This window comes from Equus przewalskii, chromosome 5 (genome assembly GCF_037783145.1).
Source record: "Equus przewalskii isolate Varuska chromosome 5, EquPr2, whole genome shotgun sequence".
Taxonomy (NCBI): domain Eukaryota; kingdom Metazoa; phylum Chordata; class Mammalia; order Perissodactyla; family Equidae; genus Equus; species Equus przewalskii.
In genome coordinates this window covers 37,280,019-37,294,952 of record NC_091835.1, presented here as the reverse complement: position 1 = coordinate 37,294,952, position 14,934 = coordinate 37,280,019, and the positions used below count along the sequence as shown (strand labels likewise).

General features: G+C 36.4%; 2 protein-coding genes across 3 annotated transcripts in view; both read left to right on the top strand.

Moving 5' to 3' along the window:
* Positions 1-1,839, top strand: part of LOC103561496 (alpha-2-macroglobulin-like) — a 36,155-nt gene extending 34,316 nt beyond the window's left edge. Inside the window, exons 34-36 of the mRNA XM_008536141.2 lie at positions 732-834; positions 1,320-1,361; positions 1,697-1,839. Of these exons, the coding sequence (XP_008534363.1) occupies positions 732-834; positions 1,320-1,361; positions 1,697-1,713 (162 nt within the window). The 3' untranslated portion in view covers positions 1,714-1,839. The remainder of the gene's footprint in view (positions 1-731; positions 835-1,319; positions 1,362-1,696) is intronic.
* A 12,645-nt stretch (positions 1,840-14,484) lies between these two features.
* The window catches only part of LOC103561498 (alpha-2-macroglobulin-like), a 71,931-nt gene continuing 71,481 nt past the window's right edge, over positions 14,485-14,934 (top strand). For both annotated transcript variants that reach the window (XM_008536142.2, XM_008536143.2), the window contains exon 1: positions 14,485-14,714. In XM_008536142.2, coding sequence (XP_008534364.2) covers positions 14,629-14,714 — 86 coding nt within the window. In that variant the 5' untranslated portion in view covers positions 14,485-14,628. The remainder of the gene's footprint in view (positions 14,715-14,934) is intronic.

Here is a 14,934-nt window from a genome sequence, read left to right as displayed (position 1 = left end):
GAAAGAAATGGCTTACTGTAATATTTGGATATGAATATCTCCAGGACCCCATAAGCAAGAAATTCTCCACAAAATGTGTTTATTATGTCCATAAGTTACTTGGAAGATATTGAGTAATGTAATGTAATGAACATATTGACTAATCCTCTGGGAGTAGTCAATTATTATATCAATATCACATCGACAATATAAAAGGGGAAAATACTATCAATTTCAGCAAGGACTTGAACCATAAAATAATAAGATCAGTCCACTAATAAACCAATCTCATTTTATAGCTATGTGTTATAGCATGGTTTATTCATTCACATATTGATGGATATTATAGTTTACAAATTTTACAAAACTTAAATAAGGCTGCAATGATCAACCTTCTGTATTCCTTTTTTGAGTCGACACATGTATTTCTACAAGATAGAGAAGTGAAACTGTACCAAATCTCTGGATATTTAAAAATAAACATAGCTATTCAACCAATAAGAATCATATATCATTCACCCCCTGTGGAGAGAGCCATATACTAGCATTAATGGGGTATATGAATGGTTTTAGTTTTTTGAAGAAATAATTTGGGAAAGTTTTCATCTACTCCGGGAGTTTTCCACATAATTTAAGGACCTGTTTGTGAATAAAAAGTTGTTCTACCCAAAAACAGATGAATACTTAAATTCATTCAAAGAATAGAGAAGAAAGCTCCCTGAAAGGTCATTTAATTCTCTTTTGTTTTCTAGGTGACAAATCAGACACTAAGCTTGTCCTTCACAGTTGTACAGGATATCCCAGTAAGAGATCTGAAACCAGCCATAGTGAAAGTCTATGATTACTATGAGACAGGTGAGTATGAGCAACTTTCACTTAGAAATTAAATTCCTGATCACAGATATTTAGATCTGAGAAATGTGTTGAGGCAATTTATTACATTAATGACTCATCACTTTATTTTTGTCTCCACCAATCTGATTCTTCTCTCTTTGTCTTTGTACATACATTGTAGAAACTACCTATAGTAAAACTATGTCAACTACTAATATAAAACAACCATAAGATATTTATTTCCCTTTTCTTGAGATAAATCAACTATAGGATGATATGAGATTTAAATAAGTATTACATCTGAACTGTCCTTCAGGAGTTTAGAGTAAAGAGAAACATACAATGTATTTGAAAAGTTAACAACATAAGACAGCAAGCCATGCATCAAATGAATGATGCTGATGCTTCTATACAATTCTTCCCCCAATAAAGATTCTTTCACTGACCTGTATCCCACATATGTTTACTTTCCATCACTTCACCTAATGATTTTTGTTTTTATTCAGATGAGTTTGCAATTGCTGAGTACAATGCTCCTTGCGGCAAAGGTAAGCAATTGACACTCCTTCCAAATGCAATCAGAACCCCTCTGACTTGTCCCTCAAATCTCCTCCATAAAATTTCAGCTAAATATTTTTCATAGACATCATATTGCTCACAGCGCAATTTATAGAAAAATGGATTTATTGGGAGGGGGCCACTGACAGTCAAACCTCAGATAGTTCATAGGATTGCTTATTGGATAATTACAAAAATGGATCTCATTCTCCACTATGCTAATTAGGTTTCCTTAGCATTATGTTACCCAAATCTAAGGGAAGGAATATTCCACTGCTCAGAGCTCCAAGTCCATCTTGATTTTCTATTCTTTCCACTGTCACAGATCTTGGAAATGCTTGAAAACCAGGTGAAAGAAAACTGCTTTGCTGGAGTCCCTGTTCCACAGATTCAGGTCTCTGTGGAAGAAAAGGGGTTTTGTATCTCTGAGGACTTGATGAATAAACTTTTTTTCCTGGTCAATATCTATCACTGTTTCCTCATTCATTCAATAAAGATTTATTACATTTCCGTATGATTCCTAACAGACTCCCAAGATAAACGTTCAAAGTAATAAAGAGCTGAGGGACTTCAGAAAATGAAAAATATTACAGTGAAGTTGGCCTGAATAGATTTTGTGTAGGGATTGCAGGAGAAGAAGAAAGTATTGGATTACATATTAGGAGGGTGTAAAGTGTGTTTGGTTATGAGAATACCCTAAGAAAAAGCCAAAGAGTGGATTTTATGAGAAAATAAAAGGCTGATTTGGCTAGAAAGCACTTTCCACATTAAAGGGAAGTAATGAAATCCAAAGTTGGATAGATTACATTGATAGATAGCATAATTAATTGAGACTTGACCTGAATTGGGAGTTATGTGTCTTCAGTTTGAACTACATCTGCCATTGACTGATACAAATGATCAGTCAGTCAACCTTGGGTCTCAGATTCAATAAAGGATGACAGATTGAAAACGTTGAAGAGGTTATACACGTAGAAGCAAGTTTTCTTAAAAGAAAGAATATATAGGACTCAAAGCCCAAATAGGAGAGTTATATTGGGGGATCGTTTTCCTGGAACTTGAGCCAGTATAATAGATAGATACAAACTCAAGGAGGTATTCAGATTCAGGAAGTCAGAGCTCTCACAATATCTAGTCTCTATGTTTTCTTTGTGGTAAGTACTGAAATCATCTATTATATAAATAGAGGGGCAGGAGCTTCAGAGTTTGTAGAGAAGATCTCTGGAGTCCTCAGAGTCCTAGGCTTCATTTGCTTTAATTTGACAGAAGCCTGGATGGTATAAACTAAAAACTCTAAAGGACTTTGAAGTTTAAACATCCTTAGCTCTGTTTCCAGGCTAGGCAAAAATAAAAGATAAAAGCTATCACTTTTGTGCCAAGTTCACTCTAAGCACCTCACAAGTATTAACATATCAAACCTATGAAATAGGTACTATTGTAACAGAGCAGAGACCAATGTAACTTGCCCAAAGTTACTCAGCTAGTAAAAGGGAGAACCAGAATCCAATACCAAGAAGTCTGGCTTCCAAGTCCATGCTCATAACCTCAAACCATGCTGCCTCTCCAACTCACTTCAGACAAGAAGGCCAGGAGAAAACATGTCTCAGCTGAATAAATGTTATAATTAGTATCAATTAAGCACCAAGCCAGGGTATGGAATATAAAAGAAATTAGGGATATAGCTAAAGGAAACAAGCCAGCAGAATTATAATAAATTTTACCACTTAGTTCGAGTCCCTTCTTCTTACCACAAAAAAGAAATGGTAGTCATGTGATGTGATGGTGTGTTAACTAATGCTGTGGTGGTAATCGTTTTGCAATATATAAGGGTATCAAATCAACATGTACACCTTAAATTTATACAATATGTTAATTATATCTCAGTAAAGCTGTGGGGAAAAAAACAAAGGGACAGTCTACAAAATAACTGACCTGTAATTTTTTAAAAGCAATGTCATGATAAATAAAGTCGGAAGAACTGTTTCAGACTGAAGGTGAGTAAAAAAGCATGATGATGAAATACAATGTGTGATTTTGGATTAAGCTTTGGTTTGGGCCAGGGGAAAGGTAGAAAGAGGGAGACCGGGATTGTCATTAAATTATTGAAACGATTGATGAGAAGTGAGTATGAGCTATATAGTAGATAATAATATTGCATCAATGTTAAATTTTCTGAATTTGGTATCTGTATTGTGGCTATCTAACAGACTGTTCTTGTTCTTAGGAAATATAAGCTGATGCATTTATGGCTAAAGGGGCATGATATCTGCAACTTTTAAATAGTTCGGGAAAAGCAAATGTGGCAAAATGTTAATAATTAGTGGATCTTGGTGAAGTGCATTCAAAAGACTTTGTACTATTCTGCAACTCTTCTGTACATTTGAAATTATTAAATGATGTCTTAACATCCCCCCAAAATCAACGTAATCCACCATATTAATAGAGTGAAGGGGAAAAGACATGTGATCATCCCAGTAATTGCAGAAAAACTATTCAACAAAATCCAACACCCTTACATGATAAAAACACTCAATAAACTAGGAATAGAAAGGAAACTTCCTCAACATGATAAAGGATATATTTGAAAACCCACAGCTAACATTACACTCAATGGTGGAAAACTAAAATCTTTATTGTAAAGATCAGGAACAAGACAAGAATGTCCACTTTTGCCACTTCTATTCAACATACTACTAGAAGTTGTAGCCAGAACACTTAGGTTAAGAAAAAGAAATAAAAGGCACCTCGCTTGAAAAGGAAGAAGTGAAACTACCTCTATTTGTAGATGACACCATATGTAGAAAACCCTAAATAATCCACACCAACAAAAAAAAGGTTAGATATAATAAGCAAATTCAGCAAGTTGCAGGATACAAAATCAATACATAAAATCAGTTGTATTTCTATACACAAGCAACAATCTGAAAAGTAGTTAAGAAAATAATTTAATTTACAATAATATCAAAAAGAAGAAAATGCTTAGGATTAAATTTCACCAAGAAAGTGCAAGACTTGTACTCTGAAAACTACAAACATTGCTGGAAGAAATTAAAGAAGACCTAAATAAAAAGATTCTCAGGCTCATGGATTGAAAGGCTTAATATTGGTAAGACGACAAAGTAATTTATACACCAATTCATTGAAATTCCTATCAAAATTTCCACAATTTTTTTTTTAAGATTGGCATCTGAGCTAACATCTGTTGCCAATCATCTTTTTTTTTTTCCCTTCTTCTTCTCCCCAAAGCCCCCCAGTACATAGCTGTATATTCTACTGTGAGTGCCTCTGGTTGTGGCATGTGGGACACCACCTCAGCATGGTCTGATGAGAGGTGCCATGTCCGTACCCAGGATTGAAACCAGTGAAACCCTGGGCCGCCTGAAGCGGAGTGCACGAACTCAACCACTTGGCCACGGGGCTGGCCCCTCAACAGTGTTTTATGCAGAAATGGGAAAACCCATCCTAAAATTCATACGTAATTTCAAGGGACACTGAAGGCAAAATAGTCTTGGAAAAGAAGAACAAATTTAGAGGACTCACACTTCCCAATTTCAAAACTTGACTACAAAAGCCATAGTACTCAAAGCAGTGTGGTCCTGTCATAAAGATAGATGTATAGACCAATGGAACAGAACTGAAAGCCCAGAAATAAACCCTCACATTTATGGTCAATTCATTTTTGACAAGGATGCCAAGACAATTCAGCGTGGAAAGAATAATCCCTTCAATAAATGGTGTTAAAAAAAACTGTATATCCACATGCAAAAGAATGAAGTTAGACCCTGACCTTACTCCATATACAAAAATTAACTCAAAATGGATCAAAGACCTAAATTTAAGAGCTAGAGCTATAAAACTGTTAGAAGTAAACATAGAGGCAAATTTATGACCTTGGGTTTTGCAGTAGTTTCTTAAATATGATACTCCAAACACAGAAAACAAAAGAAAAAATAACCAAACTGGACTTCATTAAATTTAGAAACTTTTGCACATTCAAGGACACTATCAAAAGAGTGAAAAAACAATCCACACAATGGGATAAAATATTTACAAATTGCATATCTGATGAGGGTTTAACAACTATAATATATATAGAACTACAACTCAACAACAAAAACCATTTTAAAACCCAGTTTAAAAATGTCACAGCACTTGAACAGATATTTCTCCAAAGAAGATATGCAAATGGAAGATAAGTATGTGAAATAATCAATACCACTAGTCATTAGGGAAATGCAAATCAAAACCACAATGAGATACTACTTCCTATCTACCAGAACAGCTGTAATAAAAAAAAGAAAAAGAAAATAAGAAGAGTTACCAAGGATATGAAGAAATTCTAACCCTTCTATATTGCTGGTAGGAATGTAAAATGGTTCAGCCACTGTGAAAAAGTTTGGTAGTTCCTCAAAAAGTTAAACATAGAATTACTATACGATTCAGCAATTCAGCTCCTAAGGCTATACCCCAAAGATATGAAAAGAGGAACTCAAACAGATAGTGGAATAGCACTGTTTATAGCAGCATTATTCACAATAAGGTAGAGATCAAGTGTCCCTCCACTGACAAGTGGATAAACAAAATGTGGTACGTACGTACAGCGGAAAACTATTCCACCATAAAAAAGAGTGAAATTCTGATACTGCTACACATAGATGAAACTTGAAAACACTATGCTGAGTTAAATAAGCCAGACCCAAAATGACAAATATTGTATGACTCCGCTTATATGAAATATTTAAGATAGGCAAATTCATAGAGACAGAAAGTAGATTAGAGAACATCAGGGACTAAGGACAAGTGGAAGATTGGGAAACTATTGCTTAGTGGGTACAGAGTTTCTCTTAGTTTCTCTTAGGAGAGATTGAAACATTTTGGAAACAGTGATAATGATTGTACAGCATTGCAAAAATAATTAATGACAATTGTATATTTAAATAATCATTGAAACGGCAAGTTTTATATTATATCTATTTTTACCACAATAAAAAAAGCAAAAAAAAATCAGCAGCTAGATATATCACAGTGAAAATTCAGAACAAAGACAGAGAAAATATATTACAATCAACAGATCAAAAGTATACTCACAACAGACTACTCAAAAGCAATCATTGAAGCCAGAAGGTAGTGGAATAATATACTCAAAATATTGAGAGAAAATAACTTCAAATCTAAAAATATATACCCAGATAAATCATCACTTACAAACCAGGGATAAGGAAAAAACCACAGTTTTTTTAGTCGACTAAAAACAGACTGGGAGAGGATATTTTTAGTTCAAATAAACAATAAAGTATTAGCATCTAAAATATATTTTTGAATCCTATAAATCATCGTGAATAAGACAAATCAATAGAAAAATGGACAAAGGACATGAGACAGTAATTCACAAATAAAGGAAACATAAGTGGCAGATAAACACAAGACTGCTTAGCTTCATTAGTAATCAAAAACATGCAAATTAAAACAGCATCATTTATACACATCACATCAAGAAAGATTTAAAGGTTGATAATAATAAATTCGGCAAGGTTTCAGAAAGATGAATATTCTTATACTTCCCTAATTAATGGGAATATATACCTTGAAGAACAATTTGTTAGTATTCTAAAACATATATACTGTTAGCAATTCCACTTGGGTATATTCCATAAAAAAAAAATTCCATATGTGAACAAGGAGATGTATACAAGAATAGTCATTACAGCATTCTGTTACTGGAAAAACTAGAAACCCTAGTTTGGATATTAAAATGGTTAAATAAACTGGAGTATTGTGCAGATAAAAATGAATTAACTGGCTCTAGAAACCATACAATTGAGAGAACAAAGCAAATTTCAGCTGATTATATGAATAATGCTGCCATTTATATAGAAAAACACAGAACAGAATCTTATATGTTTCCTCTTGGTATACGCGGATGTATATAAAATAACAATTTGTTTTTTGAGGAAGATTAGCCCTGAGCTAATATTTGCTGCCAATCCTCCTCTTTTCGCCGAGGAAGACTGGCCCTGAGCTAACATCCATGCCCATCTTCCTCTACTTTATATGTGGGACATTTGCCACAGTGTGGCTTGACAAGCGGTGCCATGTCCGCACCCGGGATCTGAACCCTCAAACCCTAGGTCCCCAAAGGGAAATGTGCAAACTTAACCAGTCCACCACCAGGCTGGCCCCATAACAATTTTTTTTTAATTCTAAATACTTCTCTGGGGAGTGGGGAAGAAACCAGATGAAGGATAGTCAAAGAGGATTTTCACTTTACCTGTGAGCACCGTTTTTTTTTTTTTTAATTATGTCTTAATATATTACTTCTCTGTTTTTAAAAGAATGGAAAGAAAACTTTCCAGAAAAAAACTTATTAAATTAATAGTGGTTACCTCTGGAAAGGAGAGTAGAAGAGCAGGGAGTGGCCAGTGAGAGACTTTCTATTTTTCTCTGTCTAGTCCGCATTTTTACCCAGTGTGTATTCATATATTACTTTTGTCATTTTTTAAATGTTGAGTTGCTTCACCACTTTGTAAGCAATATTTAAGGGCTGAGATATTATTGTTATACATGTGAAATATGATTATGAATTTCATTCTGATTCTTTATTAGAACATTTGGAAACTCTTCTTCCATTAGACAAAATTTTTAATCCTTTACACATAAATGGCAGATTTTACCCATCTGGGTCAAGGAAGGAGAGAATTGCATCAAAATCAATGGAAAGTTTATGTGACCCTTTAGGCAAAACAGTAAATGCAGTTGATTTTCATTTGAAATGTTCAATGACTCAGTTTGCTTAATATGCCTTACAACTCGGAAAAAACAGTAAAAAAAAAATAGTAAAGCCTAGATTTGCATTCCAGATTTTGGGATTTTTTTTAACGTTTTATTGAGATTATGATAGTTTACAACCTTGTGAAATTTCCGTTGTACATTATTGTCAGTCATGTTGTAGGGGCATCACTTCACCCTTTGTGCCCATCCCCCACCCCCCTTTCCCTGGTAACCACTAATCTGTTCTCTTTGTCCACATGTTTGACTTCCACATATGAGTGGCATTGTACAGAGATTGTCTTTCTCTATCTGGCTTATTTCACTTAACATAAAACCGTTAAGGTCCATCCATGTTGTTGCGAATGGGATGACTTCATCCTTTTTTATGGCTGAGTAGTATTCCATTGCGTATATATACCATATCTTCTTTACCCAATCACCAGTCGATGGGCACTTATGTTGCTTCCACATCTTGGCTATTGTAAATAATGCTGCAATGAACATAGGGGTGCATGGGACTTTTGGAATTGCTGATTTCAAGTTCTTTGGGTAGATATCCAGTAGTGGGATGGCTGGGTCATATGGTATTTCTATTTTTAACTTTTTGATAAATCTCCATACTGTTTTCCATAGTGGCTGCACCAGTTTGCATTCCCACCAGCAGTGTATGAACGTTCCTTTTTCTCCACAACCCCTCCAACATTTTGTTTTGGTTATTTTTGCCATTCTAATGGGTGTAAGGTGATATCTTAGTGTAGTTTTGACTTGCATTTCCCTGATGATCAGTGATGATGAACATCTTTTCATGTGCCTATTGGCCATCCGTATATTTCCTTTGGAGAAATGTCTGTTCTTGTCCCCTGCCCATCTTTTGATCAGGAGGTTTGATTTTTTGTTGTTGAGTTGTGTGAGTTCTTTATATATTATGGAGATTAACCCCTTGTCGGACGTATTACTTGCAAATATTTTTTTCCCAATTAGTGGGGTTTTTTAAAATTTCAATCCTGTTTTCCCTTGCCTTGAAGAAGCTCTTTAGTCTGATGAAGTCCCATTTGTTTATTCTTCCTATTGTTTCCCTTTTCTGAGAAGAAATGGTGTCCAAAAAGATCCTTTTAATCCCGATGTCAAAGAGTGTACTGCCTACATTTTCTTCTAGAAGCCTTATGGTTTCAGGTCTCAGCTTTAGGTCTTTGATCCATTTTGAGTTTATTTTGGTGAATGGTGAAAAAGAATGGTCAACTTTCATTCTTTTACATGTGGCTTTCCACTTTTCCCAGCACCATTTGTTGAAAAGACTTTCTTTTCTCCATTGTATGCCCTCAGCTCCTCTGTCGAAGATTAGCTGTCCATAGATGTGTGGTTTTATTTCTGGGCTTTCAATTCTGTTCCATTGATCTGTGCACCTGTTTTTGTACCAGTACCATGCTGTTTTGATTACTGTAGGTTTGTAGTATGTTTTGAAGTCAGGGATTGTGATGCCTCCGGCTTTGTTCTTCTTTCTCAGGATTGCTTTAGCAATTCGGGGTCTTTTGTTGCCCCATACGAGTTTTAGTATTCTTTGTTCTATTTCTGTAAAGAATGTCATTGGGATTCTGATTGGGATTGCGTTGTGGATTCCAGGTTGTTTTTTTTTTTTTTAATTCCTTCATAACTGACCCTATACTTGTATCCTTAAAAAAAATGCAGGGTGGCAGAGACTTTAGAATTCCCATAGTCAGAAGTTTAGCAGGGGAATAATTGAGCCATTATTTTCACTTGACTATGGGCTTGAGTCCTTTTTGGTATAGCATTAAAGAAATAAGATTTTAAGGGCTGGCCCCATGACCCAGTGGTTAAGTTCCTGCGCTCTGCTTCGGTGGCCCAGAGTTTCGCCAATTTGGATCCTGGGCAGGGACATGGCACCACTCATCAGACCACACTGAGGCAGTGTCCCACATAGCACAACCAGAGGCACTCACAACTAGAATATACAACTATGTACCGGGGAGCTCTGGGGAGAATAAGAAGAAGGAAATAACAAAAAGAAGATTGGCAACAGACAGCTCAGGGGCCAATCTTGAAAAGAAAAAAGAAATAAGATTTTTATTTTCAGATGTTGATACTATTACCAAGGTATTTTATTTTTCAATCATTTTTAGAAATGAATAAAATTACTTAAATTATCAAACTCATTTAAAAAATCAATACGTTATAACTTTATGGATAACAGTGGTCTGAAAAATGTTTACTGTATTTTTCACATTGGGAAATTTTGATTAGTTTCTAGTTAAAAACTCGTTAAAAGTTAATGTCATAAAAGAGTTAATGGGCTCACAATCCTAGAAGAAAAAAATTGATCATGTCCAGTAACTGGGCTTTCTGTACTTGAAGGTGTTTAATGTTTAACCAGACGAAATGTCCCTCAGCAGCATAGGAGTCAGGCAAAGTGCAGCTACATGTCCTCTTGTGTAATTTATTTGGATAGGGTTCAAATGCAAGACTCAGACTTGTGGGATGCAAAGAGAAGACAGGAGAGTTAACTCAGCCACACAATAATCGTTATGTCAAAGGAACATTTTATAAAGTTGATTTATGACATCTAACCTCACAATCCTTATTTTGTCTCCAAACTCAAATACTCATGCTTCTGTTCATGTCAATCAATCATGCATTCATTCAACAGTTATTTATGGAGCAACCACACTGTGGCCCAATAGGAAATGAAACAGACAAAAATCCTCACCTTCCAAGACGTTATATTCTAGAGGGAGGAGACAGATAAAAAGCAACATGAACAAGGAAGTTAAACTGCATTTGAGGAATATTTCCTGCTATAGGAAACAAAGCAGGGGGCAAGATGGGAGTAGGGGTGACAGGTGGTTACAGCTGTAAATAGGGACCCAGGGAAGACCTCCATGAGAAGCTGACTTTGAAGCAGAGACTTGTAAAAGGTGAAAAAGTACCATGCTTCTTCCTCTCTCAGCTTTCCCTCTTTCTTGTTCTTGATCCCTGTCTTTCACTCCTTCCACCTTTTCTCTCTCTTCCTCTTAACTAGAGAACCTGTGATGAAATAAGCATTCCAAAGCTGTCGAGTCTGTATCAAAGTTCTAGCGGCCCTCTTTCCTCACAGAATTTTTACAGAGATGGTCTAACAGTTGTATTGTCTAGAGATTGCTGAATTCCTTCCCTATACTGATGTCAATAGCAGACTTGCAACTATTCCCCTTACCATCCCTTGGGAATAGTAATAATAATTATTATTACCCCGAGGGGTAAGGGAAAGGGAGGAGCTCTAACGCTTAATGTTGCTTCCCTGCACTGTGATAATCACATTCCACGGCTTTCTTCCTACTCTCACAGTAACCCTATGAGTGGATACATTAGTATCTGCATTTAAGATTGAGAAAGTGAAGTTTGGAGATAATAAGTAAACTGGAGCACTAGGATTTGAACTCTGGCAGTCTAACTCCAGAGACGACACTCTCAGTCATTATGCTGGTCTCGCATTTTTGAGTGCACTTTCTAAGGCTTCTTCTCATGAAATACAGCATTGAGAGTGAAACAAGGAAAATCTTGTTACCCCGATGTTAGTGCTCAGAAAGCTGTGGCTCAGGTTAGAACCAAAGGTGACTCCATTAGAAACAAGTGACAGAGAGAATGCAGTGTAGTGGTGGGGATGAGCTTGGGTCTTGAATCCAGACCACCTGAGTCCAGATCTGAGCTCCACCACTGAGCTGTGAAATCTCCAGTAGGTTACTTAACCATTGGGTACTCCATCTGTAAAATGAGGGTGATAATAGAATGCACTCCATGATGTTGTTGGGAGAGTTAAATTAGGTAACACAAGCCTAGCATACCGTAAGCTCAGTAAATATTAGCAATTAAAATGCGAAACTGCGACTAGAATTCCGTTTGGACTTGTGGTTCAGCGTGGCACCCAGAGCACTGTGTATTCCACTCCTGAGGAGGAGAGGGATCTGACTTGGTAGAGTGATATTTCAGACAAGGAATTTTTCTCTTACATGAAAGTTTTTGGTATTTTACCAAAATAATAAATAATAATAAATAAAATACACGAAGAATTAAAAACTTGATAGAAATATACACCAAAGGATTAATTTTCAATATGTAAATTGTACTTCATTAAACCTGACTCAAAAAAATGGAATACAACACATTTTACAATTACCCAATTTTTTAATGATCTTTATATATTTGTATATCTCTTAAATTTTCATGCCTTGTTTTTCCTTTAACTTCCATGATACCACATTGTCCTGATTTTTCTCCTACTGCTCTGGCTACTTCTTCTGAGTCTCCTTAAATATACTTGTTTCTCAGAACACTCTTCTTGTTCTATGCACTCTACATGGGGGATCTCATCCATTCCCATTGCTGAAATACTCCAAATATGACGATAATTCCAAAGCTTGTATCTCCAGCCATGAGCTCTTTCCTGTGCTCTAGCCTCTCATCTCCAACTCAATGGTAGACATCCACAGCACATCATGTCTAAACCACACTCGCTGTAGTCCCATACATACACAATCTCCTTGCTGTGCCTCCTATCAACAAAAAGCGTCATAATCCACCTAATTGACTAAAGCAGAGACCTGAAAATCATCCTTAACTTCTCTTCTCCCTTTCCATCCTAAACACCTAATCAATCACCATGCAGCATTAATTATTTTTCTTCTAAATATCGCATGAGTTTTTCGTCTTCTCTCCATTCCTGCCTCCCCATCTTAGTTCAGGATACCATCACAACGTACCTAGATAACTGCATTAGCCTTCAGATGGGTCTCTCTGTTTCCGGACACCCTCCAAACCACCGTATGAGTGATCCTTTTAAAACACAAACTTGATTACACCATTTCATTGGTTAAATCTTCTCAGGGCTCCTCATTTCTCCTAGGATATAATCTAATCTCCTTCCTACAAGCCTCTTTATGTTCAAGTTCTGACAATTTAGCATCTTTATTCTTATGACCTACTCCCCACGCTCAGAATATGCTGACTTTCTCCTGTTTTACACCTTTTCATATGCTGTTTCCTAAGCCCAGACCTGCAGCCCGTCTCCTTCTTCATCTGGAAAAACTTTAAGTCATTCATTACAGCCCAGCTTTTTTCTAACTTCCTACAAGAAGTCTTCCCTGAGTTTGGAAGCCTAGATAATACACCCACCTCAGTGCTTTTTAGTACTCTGAACATACTCTCTTATTACCTTTACTACACTGCATTGCTATTGCCTGTTCAAAGCTCTGTATTCATCACTCGCATCATTATCCTATAAAATATAAAACAATGTCCATATTGTGCATTGATATATTCTCAAACTACAGTGCAGTGTATTGAACTTAGTAAGGCCCACAACATATGTGTTGAATGAATGGGTGAACAAATGTAATTATTATAATAGTTAAAGTTGGAGACAAAAAACAAGTTCAGGAGTTGTTAAAATCTTTCTTACCAATGATTGGAGGTTTTAGAAGCAAAACAATAAACTACAGAAAGTTTTATTTACTCTTCCATCCCCTTGATTCCCACCCTAGACACCCTCCAACCATTGTCTTTCTTTTTGTCAGCTATCACTTAACACTCCAAGATTATAGTTTATATTAGCTTATATTATTTCTCCTCCAGCAGGAATATTTTCATAGATTCTCTACAAAAATGAAGAGCCCACATCCTCTAAAAAGAAAATGCTAATGTGCTTCCTAGCCAGTACAGTAATGTGCTGCAGAAGGAATTAAGGTGTGTCCCAAATATTGATGATCCTCTCGGCTTTCGAAGCAGTCACCTTTATCTGCAAGAAATCTCTTTGGCATACTAGTAGACTCTGCAAATATTATCATTTCCCGTTTGTTCCATTATGTGAGAAAGTTTAAGGAGCACTATTCTATTGAAGGAGCTGCAGGCATTGACATGCGGTTGGTACCAGTTTGTGAATCTGCCCAGGGTCCACAAACAGGAAGAGCTGAAAATCCAGCAGGACTTTATAAACCAGTGGTTCTCAATCAGGAGAGAGGTGACATTTTTGGTTGTCACAACTGGGAAAATCCTACTTGCATCTAGTGGGTAAAGGCGGGGATGCTGCAAAACATCCTACAATCACAGAACAACCCCCCCACAATAAAAACTTACCCATTCCAAAATGTCAATAATGCTGAGGTTGAGAGATTTTGTTCTAAGATAAATGAAGTGGGTTCTAACTATAATGTGGATTTCCACTCCTTAAACCTTTACCATCAACAACTACTCTGACACCACTTCTGAGCCTATTAGGATTTACCCTTGATTGTTATGAGGCCACCTCTGGGAGCAATGACCCCTTTCAGAGAATTCTTGCCAAATTCTAAACAGTCTATTTGGAAACCTTGGGGTGGGGCTTCCAGTTTGCACAGAGGACTCTCATAAATAAAGCCCTGTGGATTTGGGGAGTTTCTGAAACCAGGCGGAGTGCTAGCAGGACACCATATTCTCTGGTCTCCTGTATTTTCTCCCTACGCTATGGGGAAAGGCAGATATGTTCTGCCATGTCTTGTTCTAATTTGTATTGCCCTCCTGCCTGCAGCTGCCTCAGTCCGTGGAAAACCGTGAGTACCACCCAGGGCCCATTTTATATTGTTCTTTCTTTTTTCAGTATCTCTCTCTTACATCGTTCCATTGCCATTTTCCCCTAAAACATTTTAGGGGAAATTTCTACCCATATTCTTGAATACGCCTTCCAACTTTAACATTGTATAATTATATACAATCTTGTTTTCACTCTAAAGTGATTAGTGTGACAAAACTTAGATGTGATTTGATTTAGGA